At 31.6% G+C, this 24,749-nt stretch overlaps 2 protein-coding genes across 3 annotated transcripts; both read left to right on the forward strand.

The window, feature by feature from the left end:
- Nucleotides 1-377: 377 nt before the first annotated feature.
- LOC100259676 (cellulose synthase-like protein G2) lies at nt 378-20,553 on the forward strand. 2 transcript variants are annotated; one of them, XM_059736898.1, is made up of 8 exons: nt 378-1,363; nt 2,509-2,613; nt 2,858-2,962; nt 3,056-3,268; nt 3,390-3,489; nt 19,008-19,193; nt 19,303-19,646; nt 19,860-20,553. In XM_059736898.1, exons 1-8 carry the CDS (start codon nt 752-754, stop codon nt 20,406-20,408), a joined length of 2,214 nt encoding a protein of 737 aa, XP_059592881.1. In that variant the 5' UTR covers nt 378-751; the 3' UTR covers nt 20,409-20,553. The 2 variants fall into 2 exon arrangements, with proteins under 2 accessions (XP_059592881.1, XP_059592880.1); XM_059736897.1 differs by lacking the exons at nt 378-1,363; nt 2,509-2,613; nt 2,858-2,962; nt 3,056-3,268; nt 3,390-3,489 and adding exons at nt 16,056-17,049; nt 17,878-17,982; nt 18,227-18,331; nt 18,425-18,637; nt 18,756-18,855.
- On the forward strand, nt 3,622-5,154 carry LOC132253800 (cellulose synthase-like protein E1). The gene is made up of 3 exons (XM_059736899.1): nt 3,622-3,763; nt 3,870-4,217; nt 4,430-5,154. Exons 2-3 carry the CDS (start codon nt 3,921-3,923, stop codon nt 4,976-4,978), a joined length of 846 nt encoding a protein of 281 aa, XP_059592882.1. The 5' UTR covers nt 3,622-3,763; nt 3,870-3,920; the 3' UTR covers nt 4,979-5,154.
- Nucleotides 20,554-24,749: the final 4,196 nt, after the last annotated feature.

Here is a 24,749-nt window from a genome sequence, read left to right on the forward strand (position 1 = left end):
TATTTTGTAGTACAATCTCCTCCATTTTCTAGGCATGTGAATTGATGGTTCCATTTAAGGACAAATGGAAAAGACATTTCACAGACACAGACAAACAGACATAATTGAAAGGCCGAAAGTTAATTGCAGGGAGGAAAATACGTGGTGATTTCAAGTATTAATGATGCACAACTGGAAAAGATAAAAAGTCTCCATTTCTGTCTGACAATTAATGGTGGGTTGCGTCATATCACAAATATTCAAAGCGATAGATAATACCTTAATCCAAAATCTTAGAGACACTGCAAAAGATTTAAATGCTGTTAGACGACTATCTGCAGCACATACAGCAACGTCATCATGTTCCGTGCAGGCAATTGGTCTAGCACCGGGTTTCAACTCTCTGATAAAAATTCAACTTATCCAGAAATATATAATTTTATTTGATTAACGAGGCCAAAAAATGAGATGAAGTTTATGTTATCTCTTGATGGTTCCAGAAAAAATTCCTTTGATGGGATCATCTTCTTTGGAGGACTGTCCAATAGAGGGCTGGTCACTGCCATGTGAAGTCATGTCCTCTAGTCAATCAGTCAGCTAACCTATCTTTATTTCAAGAAGTCTGATGTTGACTTACAACCATCAATCCTCTATCTGAAATTATAGCATTTTGGTCCGCAACTAAAAGTCTATTATAGATTCTTCCTTTTGTAAAATGAAGAGGCATCTCATGTGTTGAAGAGACCGGTCCTCGAGCTAGAAGAAAGAAGCAATGGAAGGCTCACTCCCTCGCCATCTTTGCCATGTCCAAAAATCATCTGCCATCATCCACAGATTCCATGCTCTTATTCATTCCACAGCTTTAATTGCTCTGATCTACTACAGAGCTTCTTTTCTCCTCCAAAACAATGATACTAGATCAGGACATACGCCTATCATACCATGGCTTCTGGTCTTTGCTGGTGAGCTGGTTCTCTCCTTTATATGGCTTCTCGAGCAAGCTTTTCGTTGGAGGCCCGTTACTCGCGCCGTCTTCCCAGAAAGACTACCAGAAGATAAACAACTGCCGTCTATTGACGTGTTCATATGCACTGTGGATCCAAAGAAGGAACCTACTTTGGAGGTTATGAACACTGTAATATCAGCCATGGCATTAGATTATCCCCCGGAGAAGCTTCATGTGTATGTTTCGGATGATGGAGGTTCTTCTCTAACGCTGTATGGCATGAAAGAGGCGTGGGAGTTTGCACGGTTATGGGTGCCTTTCTGCAGGACCCATGGTATCAAAACCCCGTGTCCTAAGGCTTATTTTTCGTCACTGGAGGACGGAGATGGTTCTGAGATCCTAGGAACCGAGTTCATGGCAGAGAGGCGGAGAGTTCAGGTTAGTGTCACCGTCTTATTCTCTCTGATACACATCTTTGGAGATGCTACACTAGCTACCATATCAGTAGGTTTGTTGGTCAGATCAAAAGAAGATAAGAATCCAATGTTGTTGGGCTTGTCTTTAGTATGTTATTGGGCTGCAGTCAAAGCTCATTGGGCTAAAAATGAAGGGGCCTGTTTTTGGTCAAAATAACCGAAGAGGCTGCCGGTTGATGTTGGTCAAAATATTGTTGACCGGCTCACTCCAGTATTTTATATTTTAAAAATTTGTTTAAAAGCGAAAATGTTTTTATTTTTTTAAAATTTAAAAAATTCAAAAAGTATTTTCAAGTATATGATGCATGCATTGAATTTCTACATTTCCATAAGATTTTCATTTTAAAAAAAAAAAAATTTAAAATATATATCCAAATATACATTAATTAATTGTACCAATTCCTATCTTTTCCGCTAAGATTTATATATTTTAAACAAAAAAATTTTAAAAATATTTTCAAACTTACACTAATTAATTGGGGTACGTACCTTCCAATTTAGAGTACCCTAGATCTTCTATGCCTTGAAAAATGAGACTACCCTTGCATTCTTGGTAGTGGCGATGTGATGCTTAAGTTCATTGCCAAGGAATAAGAAGCTGTAGAGATGATTGCTTTGCTTGTAATTTAGTCTTTATGGCATTACATTACAGAAATTTAGATTTTCTTTGATCTTTTTGGACTTGAGTGTATCCCTGGCTATCAAAGTTAGAAGGACTTAAGTTAGATTTTTTATTTTATTTTTTTATTGCTTAACAAAAGTTGCCAAAGTGTCTTAATTTGGTAGAATGAGAGAACTTAGCAATATTACCCCTTTAAAATTATACACTATATTCATATCCAATTTTTAATAAAAGCTAAAAACAAGAAGCTATTCTCCACACATTCCACATCTAAATTGACTCAAAGCTTTTGCTTTTCATTTAAGCCAAACCAAAAAGGATCCCATCTAGAAAAACCAAAAATAATAATTATTATTATTATCTTACTGAGCTTTTTAGTTTATCATTACACAATTTCGTACATCAAAAAGCTTTTCTCATAAAAATGTTCATACGAAAACACAAGATACTTAAATCATTTACGAAATCTACCTACCATGGTGCAGATCGAATACGAAAAGTTTAAAGCTCGCTTGAGGACAGCTAGTAAAGAGGGTGGAATCAGAAATGAAAGCATGAGCAGCCCTACAGATCATCCTGCAGGCGTCGAGGTACTCATGATTGTCTTACTTACAGTGCTCCTTAATTTGAATTGAACTGGGCAGTTGCCTTTAGTAATCTTATTGAGGTGACTGACTACAAAGAATTAATTTAGTATTGGTTTGAATGCACGTTTCTGTTTTTTATTTTTAAAATCGGAATCTTTTGCATAAGGGTAGAATATCTAAACTAGTGGATATTTGATAATTGAGGTTTGATGTCTTGGTTATGGGTGCAAAAAAATATGTTTTTCAGGTGATTGGTGCAGACCAGGTTGAGATGCCTCTGCTTGTTTATGTTTCTCGTGAGAAAAGACCTTCTCATCCGCATCATTTCAAGGCTGGAGCTCTCAACGTCCTTGTATTTCTCCCTCTCTCTCCTCTCTCTCATTCAGTCACAAATATACATGCAAATATACACCAAATGACTTATCGCACCAAACTGTTATTGCAGCTCCGGGTCTCCGGCATTATAAGCAATTCTCCCTACATACTAATATTGGATTGTGACATGTATTGCAATGATCCAACCTCTGCCCAGAAAGCAATGTGTTTTCATCTTGATCCAAAGATCTCACCCACACTGGCTTTTGTGCAATTCCCTCAGAGATTCCACAACATTAGTAAAAATGATATCTATGACAGTGGGCTAAGGTCAATATTCTCGGTATGAAAATGAAGTTTTGGCGCTTTCTTTTATCTTATATCCCAAGGCATTCAATAGTTGCAGTGAAACAAAACTTCATACTAATGTAATATTGTCGAATATTTTAATATATACCATTCAGATATTATGGGAAGGCTTTGATGGGCTACAAGGTCCAGTCTTGGCTGGCACCTGCTTTTACATAAAGAGGGTGGCCTTTTATGGAAGTTTCATACAAGATGGTAATTTAATTTTCTTGCTGAACAGAATGCTCTTCTTTTCCCCTGTTTCTTTGCTTTTTGTTGGTGGGGGGGGGGGGGGGGGGGGTGGGGGGGGGGGGTTGGGGAACTAATATATGATTGACTGGTACGATATTTCACATAACTACAAGCCCTTGGCCAAAACTACAAGCCTAGTGTGAGCGAGGATGGGAACAGCTTGAGTACAATACAGCTACAAGAGACCCAACTCTTAGCTTCTTGCTCTTACGAAAATCAGACAAAGTGGGGTAAAGAGGCAAGTAGAATCAATGAAATATTCTATCTTCTCACACTCGCTCACCATTTTCTTTACTGAATTATTGCATGATTGCCATTTTGATCTCTCCTTTATTTGATAGCAGGTGGGGTTCTTGTATCAATCTGTTCTTGAAGATTACTTAACAGCATTCACCATGCACTGTCGAGGATGGACTTCTGTCTATTGTAATCCATCCAAGCCACAGTTCTTGGGTAGTGGCGTCACTAATATGAATGATTTGTTGGTCCAAGGCACAAGATGGAGCTCTGGGTTGTTTGATGTTGCCATCTCAAAGTTCTCGCCGCTCATATATGGGCCATTGAGAATGTCTATCCTTGAGAGTTTTTGTTATGCCTACCTTGCCTATTTCCCACTCTATTTTATATCAGTCTGGTGTTTTGGCATCATCCCTCAGCTGTGTCTACTTAATGGCATCCCTTTGTACCCTAAGGTAACAATAGAATATGCATTCTTTTCAATTCCGTTTTCTTTTCAAAAACAGGACCATCTATATTTACTCCACCATGCAAATCAATGAGAACAATTGATTTGTAGGTTAGTAATTAATTTATATCATCTTTTTCATATAAATTGATAAGATTTTACTTGGAAGATTTGGAAGATTTTTATTCTCTAACGTTCAGTACTTGTCTTGTGCCACAGGTTTCAGACTCATTTTTCATGATATTTGCTTTCATTTTTGTATCATCTCTTTCTAAACATTTGTACGAGGTGCTATTCACGGGAGGATCATTCCAGACATGGATGAATGAACAAAGGAATTGGATGATAAAGTCGTTAACATGTCATCTTTATGGAAGTATGGATGCTATTATGAAGAAGATTGGTATGAGAGAAGCCAGTTTCTTAACCACAAATAAAGTTGTGGATAATGAACAAGAAAAGCTATACCAAATGGGTAAATTTGATTTTCGAACCTCTACTGCGATACTTGCTCCAGTGGTCATCCTAGTCATCTCGAACATGGCTGCATTCATGGTGGGTCTTGCTAGAGTAATTGCAGCAGGCAATTGGGACAAAATGTTTGTACAAGTTGTCCTCTCATTTTACATCCTAATTATGAGTTACCCTATAGTTGAAGGGATGATACTGCGAAAGGACAAGGGTCGCGTTCCACCTTCTATCACTCTATTATCTACTGTCCTTGCCATGGTTTTATTGACTTTAGGGTCCACTGCTCTAATGTATTAAGTTATATGCAGAACTCGACCCAGTCTGCATTTCCATTAGTATAGTTCCTTGATGCAAATATGCAGATTCATTATTTGTACTGATGGAAAAAGCACATATAGTGCTGTTCCATGTGATAAATGCAACACTTTCTAATTTGTTAGAATGGACTTAGAAGAGAATGTTTCTCCCAAAAACTGTTTCTCCCATTTCTCATTTTGTTGGGTTGAGTCGTATCAAATCACTTGGGCACCAAACCCAACTTCAACATCTCCCATTTCTAATTTGTGTTGGTTTTTAAATTATTTATCAATTTTTGAGGTTTTAAATTTTTGAGTTTCTAAAGCAATAAGTTGATTTTGAAGGCTTTGAAAATATTGGGTTAGGGCTGAAACGGTTTTTCCATATGCATATTATAGGTTTTGATTAAGAAAATCTTATAGTTTTAAAGACCAAAAATTATTTATAATAACATTGTGTTCTTAAAAAGGATTCACGTATTGTATGTGTTTTTCTTAAGAATGTACACGTGTGAGCTTAAAAGTCAATCATGGATATGAGAAAAACCTCAAATCCATTCTCATGGTTCCACAAATAAGCACCTAGACCCTAATAAGACCGAATAAGATCTCAGTTGATATTAAAAAAAAAATGTATGTGTAGACCCCCCCGAGGAGCAGGAAAAGTTCTCTTTGATGATGATTTTTTGCTGCTTTTCTGACGGCTCTCAAGTGGGCTGCTCTCGGGGTCGGCGAGATGGGATGGGTAGCAGAGAGCAAGGAGGGGCTTGTTGAGGAAGACACCAACGGAGGAGAAAAAAGGGAGAAAAGGTGGAGGATATCTGCAGGGGGGAAGAATGAGAAAGGAAGGACGGGCAGGCTTTGGGGATCACATTTCTATTAGAAAGGGGAGCTCTCTCAGGTGCGGGTTTCATGAGTTTTCGATCCATGTCTTCTGACCACATCGTGTCTCATGCATTTTTCTGGTGGTTTAGATTTCATCCAATGTTGGGATGCATTTTGCTTTGCTATACTCTCATTTGTTTTTTTCTATTATTTCATCTCTGTTTTTGCTTTGATATCATTTGAGAATATCCATTCAAGGGTACACACTTTGCAATGTAAGAAATCTTGCAAAGAGAAGAGCTTAAGAGCTCCATATGCACACTAACAGCATTAAAAGTGGAGATCCTTTCAATATATTGGATAAGAAACGGCACACAGCAATCATGCATGGCCATCCTCGCTGTTCTCATACCTTGAAACATTCACACCCATTAAAACCGTCCTCTACCCTTCTATCACTCATACCCATTAAACCCATTTTCTCTCACTACCTCTCTTGTTCATCCCTACCATGCCTGCATAGCCACCATTCCTCATTCCCCTCGCACCTCAAGTCCGTCAAGCCCACCCTTCTCTCATCTCTATCGTTTCTTTGCACGTGCATGGAGTCCCCTGCACATAGCTACCCCGCCACCTCCCGCATGCATGAAGCCCTTGTAGCCGAGGAGAAGAAGGAGCACGTGGATGCGTCGGGAAGGGGACGCGCGTCAGCTTCCGTTCTCTGGCAGCTTTTCCGACATGGTGGCGTCGCCGCTGCCGCCGCGGTGAGGTGGCTGTCGGTGCTGAAGCCAGGCGCAGGGGAGAGGAAGCTGGGAAGAGGATGAAGTTGGTTTTTTGGGCTTGACTAGGTTTGGGCTTGAGGGTTGTTGGTGGATTTGGGCTTGCCCATGGTGTTGGGTTTGGGTTTAAGTGGGAGCCTAGCCCAAGCAAGCTGATGGAAGTCAATGTCTTCTCAATAAATGGGTTGTGACGGTGATGGGCTTGGGCTTGGGCTTTGCTGATGGACTTGGACTAGACCAGGGTTGCTAGGGTGATTTTATTATTATTATGGGCTTTGGGCTTGATGGATGCATGTTATCATTTGTTATTATTATTATTAATTATTGTTATCATTGTTATTATTATTATTATTATGGTTATTATTATTGTTATTATTATTATTATTATTATTAATTATTATTATCATTGTCATTATTATTATTATTATTGTCATTATTATTATTATTATAATTATTATTAACCATTATTATCATTGTCATTATCATTATTATTAATTGTTATTATCATTGTTATTATTATTATTGTTATTAACATTGTTATCATTGTTACTATTATTACTATTGTTATTATCATTATTCTTGTCATTATTATTATTATTATCACTATGATTATTATTAATTCAACTCTCAAAATCTTATTACTATTATTATTACCTCAACTTTCAAAATCTATTTATTCTTATTATCATGAATCCAAACTTTCAAAATCCTACTATTATTATTACTAACTCAACTTTCACAAATCTCATTACTATTATTATTATTAACTCAACTTTCAGAATCTCATTATTATCATCATTATTATTTCACACTTTCAACATCTATTTATTATTATTATTATTATCATCATTAATCCAAACTTCCAAAAAAATCTCATTATTATTATTATTATAAACTCAACTTTCAAAGTCTATTTATTATTATTATTATCATCATCAAGCCAAACTTCCAAAAATCTCATTATTATTATTATTATTAATTCAACTTTCAACATCTATTTATTATTATTATTATCATCATTAATCCAAACTTTCAAAAATCTCATTATTATTGTTATTATTACCTCAACTTTCAAAAATCTCATTATTATTATTATTATTGACTCAACTTTCAAAACCTTATTATTATTATTATTATTATTAATTCAAACTTTCAAAACCTTATTATTATTATTAATTCAAACTTTCTAACTTCCAATTTCCAAGCCCAATTTATAAAAATTCAACCTTCAAATAATATTTCAAAATTCCGATCTTTAAAATTCAATTCCAATTTCCGAAAATTCTCATACTCACTTTAATCTATTTAATTATTATTATTTTATGTATTATAAAATTCCACTTTAAACAATTCTTTAAAATTTCCGACTTTCAAATTTAATTTCTAATTCCAAAATTCCAATATTCACATTAATCTATTTAATTATTGTTATTTTGATTATTTATTTCAAAACTCCATTTTAAATCAAATTCTCTAAAACTTCTAATTTCCGAATTAAATTCTTAATCCCAAAAATTCTCATGTTCCCACTAAATTATTTGATCATTAGTATTTTATTTATTTATTTATTTCAAAACTCCATTTTAAATCAAATTCTTTAAAATCGCTGATTTCCAAATTAAATTCCTAATCCCGAAAATTCTCATATTCTCATTAATTTATTTAATCATTAGTATTTTATCTCCCTTTTAAATCAATTCTTTAAAACTTCAGATTTACAAATTAAATTCCTAATCTTGAAAATTCCCATATTCACATTAATTTAATCACTAATAGTTTGTTTATTTATCTTAAAATTCTATTTTAAACAATTCTTTAAACTTTCTGACTTCTAAATCTAATTTCCAATTTCAAAAATTCCAACATTCCCATTCATTTATTTAATCATTATTTTCGTCCTTATTATTATTAGTCCATTTATTTATTTCAAAATTCCATTTTTAAACATTTTTTTGAATCCCAATTTTCGAACTTAATTTCCGATTTCTAAAATTCTAATTTCCTTCAAGTTTGACATCCTAAAATTCCAACTCTTAAATTTAATTCTCAAGACTCCAATCTTCAAATAATTTTCGAGACTCCAATTTCCAAATAAATCTCAAAAACCCAGTTTTTCTCTCGAACAGTTTTAATTCCACTCCGATTTTTAAATAATGTTCTATTTCTTTTGATTTTTACACAAGCAAAAATGATGAATCTTCGTGATTCCGAAATAATGGGATTCGTGAGATTAATTCATGCAATATAAATCGGGCTTTGGCGGGGGCCCGACATATGCGATTTCCTTATGATGGATTGATTGTTTGTTTGATTTAATTGCCATGCATGATCGATTTTATTTTGTTCTATGACATGCTTCGAAATTATTCCTTAATTGTACGCTAACCTCACTTCTTGATAGCGCTTTATAGATCACTGTCCAGGTATGCGTCCACACCCGCTTGGGTCATTTTTTGTATGCATGTTTAGATTCCCACATGTACACGATCACTCTGAGTATTCATTGATTCCCTCATCAATTGCCATTGACTGCTTCATTTTATTAGTAGAGACTCGACTTTAGGGACTTAGAGGGCTGCTATGGTATTTTACCGTACCTTCCCGATAAGTAACCTGACCCCCGAGCCCGATCCGGTTTTTCGTAGATCACCTTTTCCAAAATAAGGAGTCGCACTTAGGGTTTTTCTTTCTTATTTTGTTTACCCTTTAAAAATAAAACAAAAATAAGTAGCGACTCCAAGTCATTTTTTTAATCAACAAATCAATTTTTCAAATAAAAATCAAGCTCGTCATCTAGTGGGAAACGCATGAGCCGAAATACGGGGTCCACAATGTGTTTTTCTTAACAATGTACATATTCTTCTTAAGGATATATGTGGGCTTGAAAATAAATCATGGAGGTGGGGAGTGGGCTTAAACCTATTATCAATGTTCCAAAAATGAATACTTAGGTCCTAATAATTAAGGTCAAATGGGATCGCCGTAGAAAAATGTAAATATTTTTTGGAAGAATGTAATTGTCAAAAGTCAACTATAGAGGTGGGAAAGCCTCAAACCCATTCCCAAAATTCCAAAAATGAATACTTAGACCCTAATAAGGCTAAATGAAGTCCTAATCCACTTTAAAAAAATGTATGTATTTTTTTTTAGGGAGAATTGGGCTTTAGACCCATTTGGTTTTGATAATTAATAAAGAGTTCATCAAATACCCATAATTGATTACAAGGATATGAGATGAGAATAGACAAAAATACCCCATTGACTCATTTTTGTCTTTATTCTACCATCCTTCACATATCACTATTCTTTCTTATTTAACCATTTTTAGATTTTTCATTATTTTTTTAAACTCTTTTATAAATAATTGAAAAATCAACATTATTTTTTTATTTTTAAATTATAAATAAAAAAATTATATTAATGATTCAAAGACTATTTTGGAAAATACTTTCTAAAAAAATATTAATTTAAATAAATAAAAATTACATTTTACATTTATTTTTATCTTTTATATTTTAGAAGTAAATAATTTAATGATTAAAATACTATTTAAAATAAATATATTCACTATTTTATTTTTTTATATTAAAAATTATTTTAAAGTTTTTTTTACTATTATAAAATAAAAAATTTAATTTTTTTTAATCTTCTTTCTTCCTTATTTTAATAACTTTTTTAACATGACTTTTAGTAATAAGTTATATGAAATGTTACAAATTTGTTTATTAAGGATTTATTTTAATGATTTGAATTAATTGAAAATTTATTAAAATAAGAAAAAGAAAAATAAAGAAAGAGGATGGATGGAAAGTTTTTATTTTAAGTACTCAATTAAAATGTTTTCATATGACCTAATTTTAGAAGTGAATTATATCAATACATAATAGAGATTGAATTTTTCTTATATAAAATGGTTGAAAGGTATATTTACTTATTTTAGATGAAAACAAGTAGTTAAAAATTATATAGATTATATTTGAGTTTGGTTTTAAAATATTTTTCTAGTTTTTATTTTTTATTTTTAAAAATAATTTTTATTTTCTATATTGTCTATTTTTGAAAATATTTTTAATTAAAAAATGAAAAGTATTTTTTAAAATGAAAATTGAAAACCTTGTTTAGTACTATTTTTTTATATGAAAATAAAAAAATAATAAATTTTATTTATTCATTTATTGCACCACTGTACAATTATATTACACTAATTGTACAAGGGAAATATACTAAGTGTACAAAGGTGTACAAGGCTACCATTTGTGAAATATTATAATCGATTATAAGTCATTCCTTTATTTTTTTTATCACTCATGAATTGTACACATATGTCATGCACTTTATTTAATTTCCGCATGGAAATTCCAATATTTTTCCTAATAATAATATTTGGAGAAAAAAAATTTTGACCTTAAATCATCTACCATCTTCTCAACTAAATAATTGAAAATATGATTAAACACTCCTACGTGAATACATAACTTAGGAGGGATATAAAATTTGTGTCACTGTACAAGGGTATTACACTGACGGGAAATGTACTAATTGTACAAAGGTGTACAAGATTACCCTTTGTGAATTATTTTAATCAATTCTAAACCACTTTTTTATTTTCCTTGTCACCTAAGGATTGTACGCCTATGTCATGCATTTTATTTAACTCTCACATGAAAATTCTAATATTTTCCCTAATAATGATATTTGGGGAAAAAAAAAGTTGATCCTAAGTCATCCATCATTTTCTTAACCAAAGCATTGAAAATATTATTAATACACGTACATGAACATATAACTTATGAGAAATATGAAATTTGTGTCATTGTACAAGGGTATTACACTAACTGTACAAGGGAAATGTGCTAAGTGTACAAGGGTGTACAAGGCTCCTAATAGGTTTTGTACAATTTTTAAATAACTTTGAATTTGACATTAAGATTATTGATAGTTCTTTTTTCTTTTTTTACCAAACTATGTCATTAAGACATTCCTTACAAAAATTAACACATAAGAAATAAAATTAAAATTAATCATATTAGAATTGTTCATTATAAGTAAACTAAATGAAATATATATTTTTACTATTTTGCCTTTATAAACATAATTTCATTATTATCAATAGAGATTTAAAAAATCATATTTAAATGGAATTATAAATAAATAAAAATTATTTTTATAACATTTTTATTTTTTAAAATCATTAATTTAAATTATGAAATTTGTTTTAAAATTAAAAATATTTGTTGTAATTATAGTTTTGAAGATTTCATGATTTTTATCATATTACTTTGAAAAAATTGCTTTAATAAGAAAGTATTTATTTAATGGTTTTAAATATTTAAATCTTTATTCAAAAATATTTAGGATTAGTGTGGAGAGCAATTAGGTAATTTTGGAATGGAGAAATTTTAAATATTTTTGAAGACTTTAATTCGGCCTATTACCCTATTTACACTTTCAAAATTATTGGAAGGTTGGTAAATTAGTCTTAAAAATATTGTCTTCTTGATTAATATTATATATATGCATGTGAGTGTTTACATAATTTTTGAAAAAATAATAAACACCATGTGTCTAATTTGCAAGTTAGAAAAAAAAATTAATAATATTTTATGAGGTATTTAAAAAGTATTTATTATATGTTCTATAAATTTAAAAAAAAAATATAATATTTGATGATATCTAATTTACAAGTTGGAGTAAACAAATAATACAAATATTTTATGAGGTGTTTAAAAATTATTTAATATATATGAGAAATAATATAAGTTTAAAATAAAGAATGATATTTATTATATATTATATAAGTTTTCAATATATTTAAAAAATATTTATTATATATTATGTAAGTTTGAAAAAAAAAAAAATATTTGATGAGGTATTTAAAAGTTATTCACTTCAAAAATGTATTTGATAATAATAATTTTTAACCATCTTTCATATTTGAGGAAGAAAAATAATTCAAGTTGATTCTACTATTAAATAGGTGAGAGAAGGGCAAAAGAGTCAAATAGAGAATGAGAAAGGTGAGGTGAGTGATTACTTTTTTCATTTAATAGTCAAGGGTGTTTTAGGGATTTTTTAAAAACAATATCCTTACTCTCAATTTCTACTCTTTTATTGGGTGTTGGGCTTAAATATGAAACTTATATGGACCATACATTAATTTTTGGGCCCAGCTGGGCCCAAAACACAATTTTCCCTTTTTTTTAAATGTCTGTATTTAAAAAAAAAATGAATGTAACTTTTTAGGGTATGTGAGCTTAGAAATCAACCATGAAAGTATTTTTCTTAGAAATATACATATATATTTTTTTCAATCAAGTACTAATTACTTTATTTGTTTTTTTAAAGGGTTTATTTGTACCATAGATTCCAAATTTATTTTCTCAAAATATTTTTTATCACTTTAATATTTTATTTTATTGTAACACAGTAAAACAAAAATGTGTATTAATTGTTTTATTTTTATTACCTTGAAATGTATGGTTATAGTTTGTGATACAAAAGCCAAAAGTTTTAAAAAATTCTATCCTTTTTTTTCTTCTTTTTTTGTTTTTAAATAATGTGTGCATAGTTGCACCTAAAATTGTCATTGGCGGATGTAGTTTTACGACGTATCCTTAAAATCATAATAAAAAATATCCTTAAAGTCATAGTTATTGATTATATATAGTTTTACAATATATTATTAAAATTAAAATCATCAATTGTGATTTTGCAACATATCCTTAAAACATATAAAACCACAACGGATGGCTATGATTTTAAGGATATTTTTAAAGTCATGGTCATCAATTATGATTTTAATTATATATAACACCTCGATGATTATGTGATTGCAAATAACTAGTTTGGTAAATGTTTTGAGGAAATTGGTTTGATTTGGTTTTTGTGAATCAATTTTGACTTAACTTCATGATCATTTTTAGTTCTGAGTTAGCTATAGATTTGTGTTTATTTTGAACCAAAAACCTATTAATTTGAGTTTATATTAGATCTTAAGTTTAATTTGTTTTTAAGATTAATTAAAATCAATATGGATTTACTGTTAAAAAATATTGAATATATTTATAATTAATTTGATTATAATATAAATTACTTTAATAGAATTTAATATAAATTTTTTTATCAAATATCAACAATTATATATAAATTTTAAAATATCGGTTATGTTTAGTTTTTATCGGTTGAGAGACAAGAAAATAAAAAATTAAACTAACAAGGTTGATTTTTAAAATTTTAAAATTGAATCAATCCTTTTTTTTTTTATATATATTGAAAACCGAACCATTATAATCAATTTTGATTGATTGCGATTAATTTATCATTTTTTATTTTTTTATATTTTGCTTACACCCCAATCATGGTCCTCGAGGTAACAACACTCTAGCCGGCCTCTTAGCCTATTTATTTTAAAACAAATTCATTATCATTCTTACCCCCCGTTCTTTCATGTTATTCCTTTACATGAAATTCCTCTTCATAAAATTATTTGCCTAAAGTCTTCTATAAATCCATATAATTGCTTCATGTGATGGAACATGTGTGGCTGCCAAACAAATGATTAGGCTCAAGTCTTATCATGTTTGGTAGGGATGGCAACGAGGCGGGTTTTTTTGGGTACCCATCCCGTCCCGCCCCTAATGGGACGGAGTTTAAATTTAATAAATAAGTTTGGGACTTGTATTAGATTTTTTTTTTTAAACGTGTGACGGATTCGGGTATTGCCCCATCTAGCCCCGTTTACATATAAAATTAAATTTAAAATTAAATTAAATTTAAAATTTAAAATTAATAAAATAAGTTATAAACAATATAATAATTTTATTATTTATAAAATATATTTATTTTAATGTAATTAAAAATTTTAAAAATATTTTTTTTTAAAAAAAAAAAGCTAAATGAGGCGGGAATGAGAATTGTTTTTAATAAACGGGGCGGGGTTAGGATAGGGGCAACTCATCCCGAACCCGACCCATTGCAATTCCTAATGTTTGGTCATTGAAAATACGAAGAAGGAAATCAAAGAAAATTATGCACCGACAAAATGGGTTTGGTTTTTAATATCAGAAAATAATTTCAAAATTATTTCATTGCTTTTATTTTCATTATGTAAAATAATACTTTTCAAGAAACAATTCTACTTTTGATCTTGCAAACCCCCTTGGGAAATAAGAGAAAATTGTGTTTCCATACACTTATATAAAAAAAAAAAAAACATAATCTAAGTTTATAAAATACAAATTTAAAATAATTATTTAAAAATAATTAATAAGTATTATTTTGGAGTGAGTGTATGAAACTTAAATTGTTTTTAAAGAATTTTTATTTTATAATTAATTTTACATATGAGTATATAAAAACTCACTTTTTTCGAGGAAAAACACGACAACTATGAGGATAGCTGCTATATACTATGTCTCAGAATCCTGCTTTTTTTAAAAATAATTTTAATTTTCATTCACGAAAAATAACTTCAGCTTTACTGTTTCTTAAAAATGCTTTCCTCTTTAGGTGCTCCAAGTGAGCCTCATTCTGATCCATTCCATCATTCTCAAATTAAATAGAATTTTGTTTTATACCGTGAAGCAAATACCGTCTTCAAAAACTCCAAAACTATTGTTTAAAACTATTTTTAGAAGAAACTCTTGAACTAAGAAGATCATTCAAACACGCAACAAGCAAAAACAAATGGAAGAAGCCACCGCCATTAACGTCTATATCCGGACCTAACCCGAATACATGGCTGAGCAAGGATGTGGTGTATATCAGATAATGCCAAATTTAGTACCATAGTAGAAGACGCAACTAGCGACCAAGTCCGTGCACGGTGCACCCTCAGTTCTGACAATGCATTAATAGTGAAGTTAATGCTGCAGTGGGAGGTCATTTGCACCGGTCCAGCCTAACCCTGGGCCATACTCTCATCAATCATGTTCACAACTTTCCATTTTCCAGGTAGTTCCAAGCGAACCCAACTCAAGAACTGAAACTGAAATTTTGGGTTAGTGTCATTCGTGTCGTCCCATAAAGCAATGAATAATGAAAATTTAATGCACCCAAATACATCGTCTTGAAATCATCCATTTATCATTAGCATGTATTTAATGCCACTTTAAATATAGATACTTTATTAAATTCATCAACTTTTTTAATTATTTAAAATTTAAATTTGATACTAATTTCTTTTTATTTTTTAAAATTATAATTAATTTTAATTATAATACATTTATAATTTAGAAAATAAATTAAAATTTTAATTTTACTCTTGTTTTTATTTTTAATTAATACTTTAAATTTTTTATATAAAATTTTATTACATATAAAAGCGACTATATCAATTCATTTTATTTTTTACTTAAAAATCAGTCGAGTGAAACTTATTTACACCTCCATTTATGATATTTGTAATTGTAATTTAAAAGAATTTTTTATTTTTATATATTTTAAATATAAACACACACATATATATATAGTCAGCTAACCTATCTTTATTCCATGAAGTCTGATGTTGGCTTACAACCATCAATCCTCTATCTGAATTTATAGCATTTTGGTCCAAAACTAAGAGTCTATTATAGATTCTTCCTTTTGTAAAATGAAGAGGCATCTCATGTGTTAAAGAGACCGGGTCCTCGAGCGGCTGCTCACTGCCATGTGAAGGCATGTCTTCTCCAACCAGTCAGCTAACCTATCTTTATTCCATGAAGTCTGATGTTGGCTTACAACCATCAATCCTCTATCTGAATTTATAGCATTTTGGTCCAAAACTAAGAGTCTATTATAGATTCTTCCTTTTGTAAAATGAAGAGGCATCTCATGTGTTAAAGAGACCGGGTCATCGAGCAAGAAGAAAGAAGCAATGGAAGGCTCACTCCCTCGCCATCTTTGCCATGTCCAAAAATCATCTGCCATCATCAACAGATTCCATGCTCTTATTCATTCCACAGCTTTAATTGCTCTGATCTACTACAGAGCTTCTTTTCTCCTCCAAAACACTGATACTATATCAGGACACACGCCTATCATACCATGGCTTCTGGTCTTTGCTGGTGAGCTGGTTCTCTCCTTTATATGGCTTCTCGAGCAAGCTTTTCGTTGGAGGCCCGTTACTCGCTCCGTCTTCCCAGAAAGACTACCAGAAGATAAACAACTGCCGCCTATTGACGTGTTCATATGCACTGTGGATCCAAAGAAGGAACCTACTTTGGAGGTTATGAACACTGTAATATCAGCCATGGCATTAGATTATCGCCCGGAGAAGCTTCATGTGTATGTTTCGGATGATGGAGGTTCTTCTCTAACGCTGTATGGCATGAAAGAGGCGTGGGAGTTTGCAAGGTCGTGGGTGCCCTTCTGCAGGACCCATGGTATCAAAACCCCGTGTCCTAAGGCTTATTTTTCGTCACTGGAGGACGGAGATGGTTCTGAGTTCCTAGGAACCGAGTTCATGGCAGAGAGGCGCAGAGTTCAGGTTTGTGTCACCTTTTTATCCTCTCTGATACACATCTTTGGAGATGCTACACTAGCTACCATTTCTGTAGGTTTGTTGGTCAGATCAAATGAAGATAAGAATCCAATATCGTTATGGCTGTTGTTAAAACATAATTTAAGGTGTCCTTGATTACATTTTTAATTTTTTTAAAAATAAGAATTTTTATACAAAATTTAAAAATTCTTACATAAAGTTAGGAATTTATTTTATAATCTTAAATTTAAAAAAATAAAATTGAAAATGAAAATATTTTTAATTCCCAAAATTTTAAATTATTAAACATTTTTCATTTTTACCCTTTAAAAATAAGAATTTTTATCGATGTTTTAAAAATTGAATCGAAAAAGTTATTGATTCACGATTTAGATCGGTCTTGAACCCGCATTACATTACAAAAAGTTCATTTCTTGTAATTTAGTCTTTATGGCATTACATTACAAAAAGTTAGGATTTTTTTTATTTTTTATTTTTATTGCTTAACAAAAGTTGCCAAAGTGTCTTTTAATTTGGTAGAATGAGAGAACTTAGCAATATTACCCCTTTAAAATTATATACTATATTCATATCCAATATTTAATAAAAGCTAAAATCAAGAAGCTATTCTCCACACATTCCATATTAGTTAACTTTGAAGTGAGAAGCTTTTTAGAATCATGCATATGCTTTAAAAAGTTTTAAATTGACTCAAAGGTTTTGCTTTTCATTTAAGCCAAACCAAAAAGGATCCCATCTAGAAAAACCAAAAAATGTTCAAACGAAAAAACAAGACACTTAAATCATTTAGGAAATCTACCTACCATGGTGCAGATCGAATACGAAAATTTTAAAGCTCGCTTTAGGACAGCTAGTCAAGAGGGTGGAATCAGAAATGAAAGCATGAGCAGCCCTAGAGATCATCCTGCAGGCGTCGAGGTACTCATGATTGTCTTACTTACAGTGCTCCTTAATTTGAATTGAACTGTGCAGTTGCCTTTAGTAATCTTATTGAGGTGACTGACTACAAAGAATTGATTTAGTATTGGTTTGAATGCACGTTTCTGTTTTTTATTTTTAAAATCGGAAGCTTTTGTATAAGGGTAGAATATCTAAACTAGTGGATATTTGATAATTGAGGTTTGATGGCTTGGTTATGGGCGCAAAAAAATATGTTTTTCAGGTGATTGGTGCAGACCAGGTTGAGATGCCTCTGCTTGTTTATGTTTCTCGTGAGAAAAGACCTTCTCATCCGCATCATTTCAAGGCTGGAGCTCTCAACGTTCTTGTATTTCTCCCTCTCTCTCCTCTCTCTCATTCAGTCACAAATATACATGCAAATATACACCAAATGACTTATCCCACCAAACTGTTATTGCAGCTCCGGGTCTCCGGCCTTATAAGCAATTCTCCCTACATACTAATATTGGATTGTGACATGTATTGCAATGATCCAACCTCTGCCCAGAAAGCAATGTGTTTTCATCTTGATCCAAAGATCTCACCCACACTGGCTTTTGTGCAATTCCCTCAGAGATTCCACAACATTAGTAAAAATGATATCTATGACAGTGGAGTAAGGTCGGCATTCTCGGTATGAAAATGAAGTTTTGGCGCTTTCTTTTATCTTATATCCCAAGGCATTCAATAGTTGCAGTGAAACAAAACTTCATACTAATGTATTGTCGAATATTTTAATATATACCATTCAGATATTATTGGAAGGATTGGATGGGCTACAAGGTCCAATCTTGTGTGGCACCTGCTTTTACATAAAGAGAGTGGCCTTTTATGGAAGTTTCATACAAGATGGTAATTTAATTTTCTTGCTGAACAGAATGCTCTTCTTTTCCCCTGTTTCTTTGCTTTTTGTTGGTGGTGGGGATGGGGGGGTGGGGAACTATATACAAGAAGGTTAACTAATATATGATTGACTGGTACGATATTTCACATAAATTCTGCAGATATTGATATCTTGAAACTTAGAGAATCTTTTGGTCCTTCTAACGAGTTCATCAGATCCCTTGGCCAAAACTACAAGCCTAGTGTGAGCAAGGATGGGAACAGCTTGAGTACAATACAGCTACAAGAGACCCAACTCTTAGCTTCTTGCTCTTACGAAAATCAGACAAAGTGGGGTAAAGAGGCAAGTAAAATCAATGAAATATTCTATCTTCTTACACTCGCTCACCATTTTTCTTTACTGAATTATTGCATGATTGCCATTTTGATATCTCTCCTTTATTTGATAGCAGGTAGGGTTCTTGTATCAATCAGTTGTTGAAGATTACTTAACAGGATTCATCATGCACTGTCGAGGATGGACTTCTGTCTATTGTAATCCATCCAAGCCACAGTTCTTGGGTAGTGGCGTAACCAATATGAATGATATGTTGGTCCAAGGCACAAGATGGAGCTCTGGGTTGTTTGATGTTGCCATCTCAAAGTTCTCGCCGCTCATATATGGGCCATTGAGAATGTCTATCCTTGAGAGTTTTTGTTATGCCTACCTTGCCTATTTCCCACTCTATTTTATATCAGTCTGGTGTTTTGGCATCATCCCTCAGCTGTGTCTACTTAATGGCATCCCTTTGTACCCTAAGGTAACAATAGAATATGCATTCTTTTCAATTCCGTTTTCTTTTCAAAAACAGGACCATCCATATTTACTCCACCATGCAAATCAATGAGAACAATTGATTTGTAGGTTAGTAATTAATTTATATCATCTTTTTCATATAAATTGATAAGATTTTACTTTGGAAGATTTGGAAGATTTTTATTCTCTAACGTTCAGTACTTGTCTTGTGCCACAGGTTTCAGACTCATTTTTCATGATATTTGCTTTCATTTTTGTATCATCTCTTTCTAAACATTTGTACGAGGTGCTATTCACGGGAGGATCATTCCAGACATGGATGAATGAACAAAGGAATTGGATGATAAAGTCGGTAACATGTCATCTTTATGGAAGTATGGATGCTATTATGAAGAAGATTGGTATGAGAGAAGCCAGTTTCTTAACCACAAATAAAGTTGTGGATAATGAACAAGAAAAGCTATACCAAATGGGTAAATTTGATTTTCGAACCTCTACTGCGATACTTGCTCCAGTGGTCATCCTAGTCATCTCGAACATGGCTGCATTCATGGTGGGTCTTGCTAGAGTAATTGCAGCAGGCAATTGGGACAAAATGTTTGTACAAGTTGTCCTCTCATTTTACATCCTAATTATGAGTTACCCTATAGTTGAAGGGATGATACTGCGAAAGGACAAGGGTCGCGTTCCACCTTCTATCACTCTATTATCTACTGTCCTTGCCATGGTTTTATTGACTTTAGGGTCCACTGCTCTAATGTATTAAGTTATATGCAGAACTCGACCCAGTCTGCATTTCCATTAGTATAGTTCCTTGATGCAAATATGCAGATTCATTATTTGTACTGATGGAAAAAGCACATATAGTGCTGTTACATGCGATAAATGCAACACTTTCTAATTTGTTAGAATGGACTTAGCTACCCTAAGTCATGAATAAAATTACAAAAAATGAGAACCACTTTATTTCCACGGATACCGAGAAATAATTCAAGAAAAAGGATTTTCTTGTAGAAGCATGTTCTTTTAGGCTTTTTTGTGAGAGAGATAGCAAGAGAGATTTTTTTTTTTTATTTTAAAAATGATTATATAGTGGTAGTTTCTAGGTAGTTTTAACTTCCAAAAACTATACACCCCCCTTTCTCTTAAAAAGGACTTAGCTACCCTAAGTCATGAATAAAACTATAAAAAATGAGAACCACTTTATTTCCATGACACAAATACCTTAATCTTTGTTTTAACATAGAAAAAATTCAAGAAAAATGATTTTCTTGTAGAAGCATGTTCTTTTAGGCTTTTTTGTGAGAGAGATAGAGAGAGAGAGATTTTTTTTTTTTTTAATGATTATATAGTGGTAGTTTTTGGATAGTTTTACCTCCCCCTTTCCTCTTAGAAAGGACTTAGCTACCCTAAGTTATAAATAAAACTACAAAAAATGAGAACCACTTTATTTTCATAACACAAATACCTTAATCCTTATTTTCACATAGAAAAAATTCAAGATAAAGGATTTTCTTGTAGAAACATATTCTTTTAGGCTTTTTTGTGAGAGAGATAGCAAGATATATATATATATATATATATATATATTTAATGATTATATTGTGGTAGTTTCTATGTAATTTTATTCCAAAAACTATTCACCCCCCATTTCTCATTTTGTTGGGTTGGGCCAGGTCAGCCCACTTGGGCACCCAAAACTAACTCCAATTTCTACCATTAATAGATCCAATTGTAATGTATAGCAAGTTCAGTAAACCTTTCAATTAGAGAGTTTTGGGGTTTGGGACCCAAAACACACTAGAATATTATTAAGATAGTGGATTAAATTGTATAAGTGAAAAAATGATGTTGCTTGTTTCATCTAGTGCAAATCATTATCTAACTGTGAGAATGCAAGGCTCTTGCTTTCTAACATATGGGCATGCTTGGTGTTTAAAAAGGTTTCAAATTGACTACATGATAAATTAGATTTATTATTTCTAATAATAAATGAACTTCTAATTTGATTTGATTGTTTTGGTAAATTAATTAATTTTTTTTTTCCTCCTAGCTTAATACATTTTTAATTTTATAACCATTAAAAAATTCACAGTGTGATATAAAAAAATTAGGCACTTAAATATTAATTTATTTAATATTGTAGCGAGTACGCACAATGGACTTGCAAATGATAATGAAATTGAGGAAGCAACAGTGAATTAGAAATTCTTAGCACCACCATGAACAAAGCCATCTATTGTCATAGCCACGACAACATAGCCCATCATCACCACATTTTGTTCTTGTCGACCACATCCCAACATCACCAATTTCAACTCTTCTTCAACATCCGTCCATCTCCAATGAAGAAGCCCGGAGCTCATAGAGGGTCTGCAACACTACCTCCCCTCCACAGCTTTAAAAAATCAAGTTGACTCCCATTTGCCATTATTTCTCTCAGATTTGGGTGAAAGAGATTATAAGGTTAAAGAGAGTAAGGTCGTGGGTCTGATAGGCAGAGATGAAGAGTCTGAAGTTGTTTAATGGCTTAGGGCTTGTTTGGTAGTTAGCTTTGACAGTAGGTTATGAGCTGTTTGTCTTGGGCCTTATTTTTGGTATGTGTTTTTATGAACCCAAGATAGTAGTTAGCTTTGTCTTGGGTCATACAAAGAAATTCCTAATTAAGATAATTAAATATTATTAATATTTGATTGTTCTTAATTTATGGAATTATTGATTGAAGTAGATTCATGCCCATTATGTACTTGATTTTGGGTATCTCCTTGCTTTAATAATCAAACTTGATGTGTTTAGAATAAGAATGAAATGTAAAATTAATGGGTACATACAAAAACTAATATTGTTTTTTTTTTTCAGAATTGTTACCAATTCTTTTATTATTATTTTTTATTTTTAGTTTTGAGCATAGTAACACCTAACAAGGTTGAAGCCTCTTTCCTATAAATTGAAAATTCCTTTAGCACTCAACTATTTTGACCACAATCATGTTATTCAAAGAAAGCTTACACATGCTTTAGAAATGTTTCCTTCTCCTCATTATTTAAATAGTGAGGCACTGCTCATGTGCTTGAAGAGCTAAAAGGAACTCACTAAAGAAAGGATAAGGTGGTTTAAGTATAACAAATGTGAAAATTATCATACCTTTGTTCTAGCCATGAGTGAATTGGAAAAATTTATCTTAGTTTGAAACTAACTTTTTGATTTAGGGCAAGATTGTCACATGTACTTTTGAAATCTCTTAAAGATTCTTCAAGAGATCCTGAGGATTTATTTTTTTTTTCTTTTAGAATTGTCAACATAGTTTTTCAAATTTCTTTCTTTCTCAACTATAATGGGGAGAAATTGCTCTTCAAGATAAGTCCATATCTAAACACTAAGATCATGCTCAAAATGTGTTCTTTCATGGCTCCAAGAAGTCATGAAGTGAAAAGTTTGCCACTATTGAAATATAATTGAAAACGCGGGATTGAACTTTTGTTTATCACATCATTTTAATCTTTTTAGTAGAGTTTTCTCCACTTAAAGTTAATGATGGAGAACATTGAAGCGACAAATTAAGGGAGTGATTTAGTTGCACTATAGTTTAAAATTTGTGGTGTTAAGCTTGATTGAGATCAAATTAGAACATTGATAGAAAATTTGAATATTAAGATTAGGTTTTTTTGAGGTTTAAGGAGAAAGACATGATTTGTGAGGGTAGGTTGAGCCTTTTATAGCATTCGACTACCATCATTTAGGTAATCCATCATTTGACTTAATGGTAATTGAGCCTTTTGAACTGAGTTTGAGCTTCTTTCTCTGACTTTGATACCATGAAGAGTTTGATAATATTACAATAAAAGTATTTGTTCTATTACTTCTTTTCAAAACTTTATACAAAAATGTATGATTAGTTATACAAGGAAAATTTTAAAATTAAGGAAATCAAAATTAATATCTAAATTTTCTTAATTTATGGAATTATTGTTTGGATCATATTTTTGCCCATTATGTGCTTGATTTTGGGTAACTTATTAATTATTTCTATTCTATATATCTATTTGATTATTTCCCTTAATATGTGTTTGATTTTATATATCTCCTTGATTATTTCAGTTTTGTATATTTTCTTTATTATTGTCCTTAATAACCATGAACTTTTACCTATTTTAGTTTGCCATAAAACACATATAAACATATGGTAGATAATTAGCTTATGCTTAATACATAATCTATAAATGCATTGATATGTAAATTGTTAGGATAGAACCCTAAAAAGTATGACATGATGTAATAGACTTTTAGATTTTGTTTATTTAATAAAGTTCTAATTCACTTTTATTCATCTTATTTTCATACATTATATCTTGTAAGTATGCTAGTTTGCATATTTTGTATTGTACATGACTTGGGTGCATTAAGAGTTGCATGAAAAATTCAAATAATGAGTTCCTTGCAAATAGATGACTTGTTCAGAGTTAGTTAATGGGTTTAGGCAACCCATTGAGGCTATAGTGCACCATCTCCTAATTGGATGATGGTTGGTCTTGGCTATTGGGATGGATTTCCCATGGTGAGTGCATTAGTGTGTATGGTTACACATTAGATAAGACCTATAGTGAGTCATGACTTAAGACTATCAAGTAGTCATGACCTCACTAAATTGCTTTATTGTGTTATCTTTGAACCTTGAGAGAATATTGAGTTTGTGCTGAAGTTAGCAGTAGTTTTGACCTATGGGTGAGATCGTAAGCTAATCATATATTCTCTATGAATTGAGTTAATATTGATAAAAGTTGGTAGCAACAGGTATTCTCAATAAAGACATCATAATATCTTTTAGGGTTGAGATAGTATGTCCCATTAGATGATCATAAGAAGGTATGTTCACGAAAACTATGATCATAGTAGTTCCTTAAGTGGAACTTGACATAAGCTCTTGGAAAGCTAAGACATGTCAGTTGAACATACAATAGGAAAATTTGTAACTCAAAGATAATAGAGGTAGTCTTGAAAGATTGATAGCTTTCACCTTAAGCTACGAATACTAGTTCATGGGGAGATTGGACACAATGGATAGTAGGTCATAAACCCAAGCACATGATGTTTCATTGTTATTTATATG

The sequence above is a fragment of the Vitis vinifera genome, chromosome 5 (genome assembly GCF_030704535.1).
Source record: "Vitis vinifera cultivar Pinot Noir 40024 chromosome 5, ASM3070453v1".
NCBI lineage: Eukaryota > Viridiplantae > Streptophyta > Magnoliopsida > Vitales > Vitaceae > Vitis > Vitis vinifera.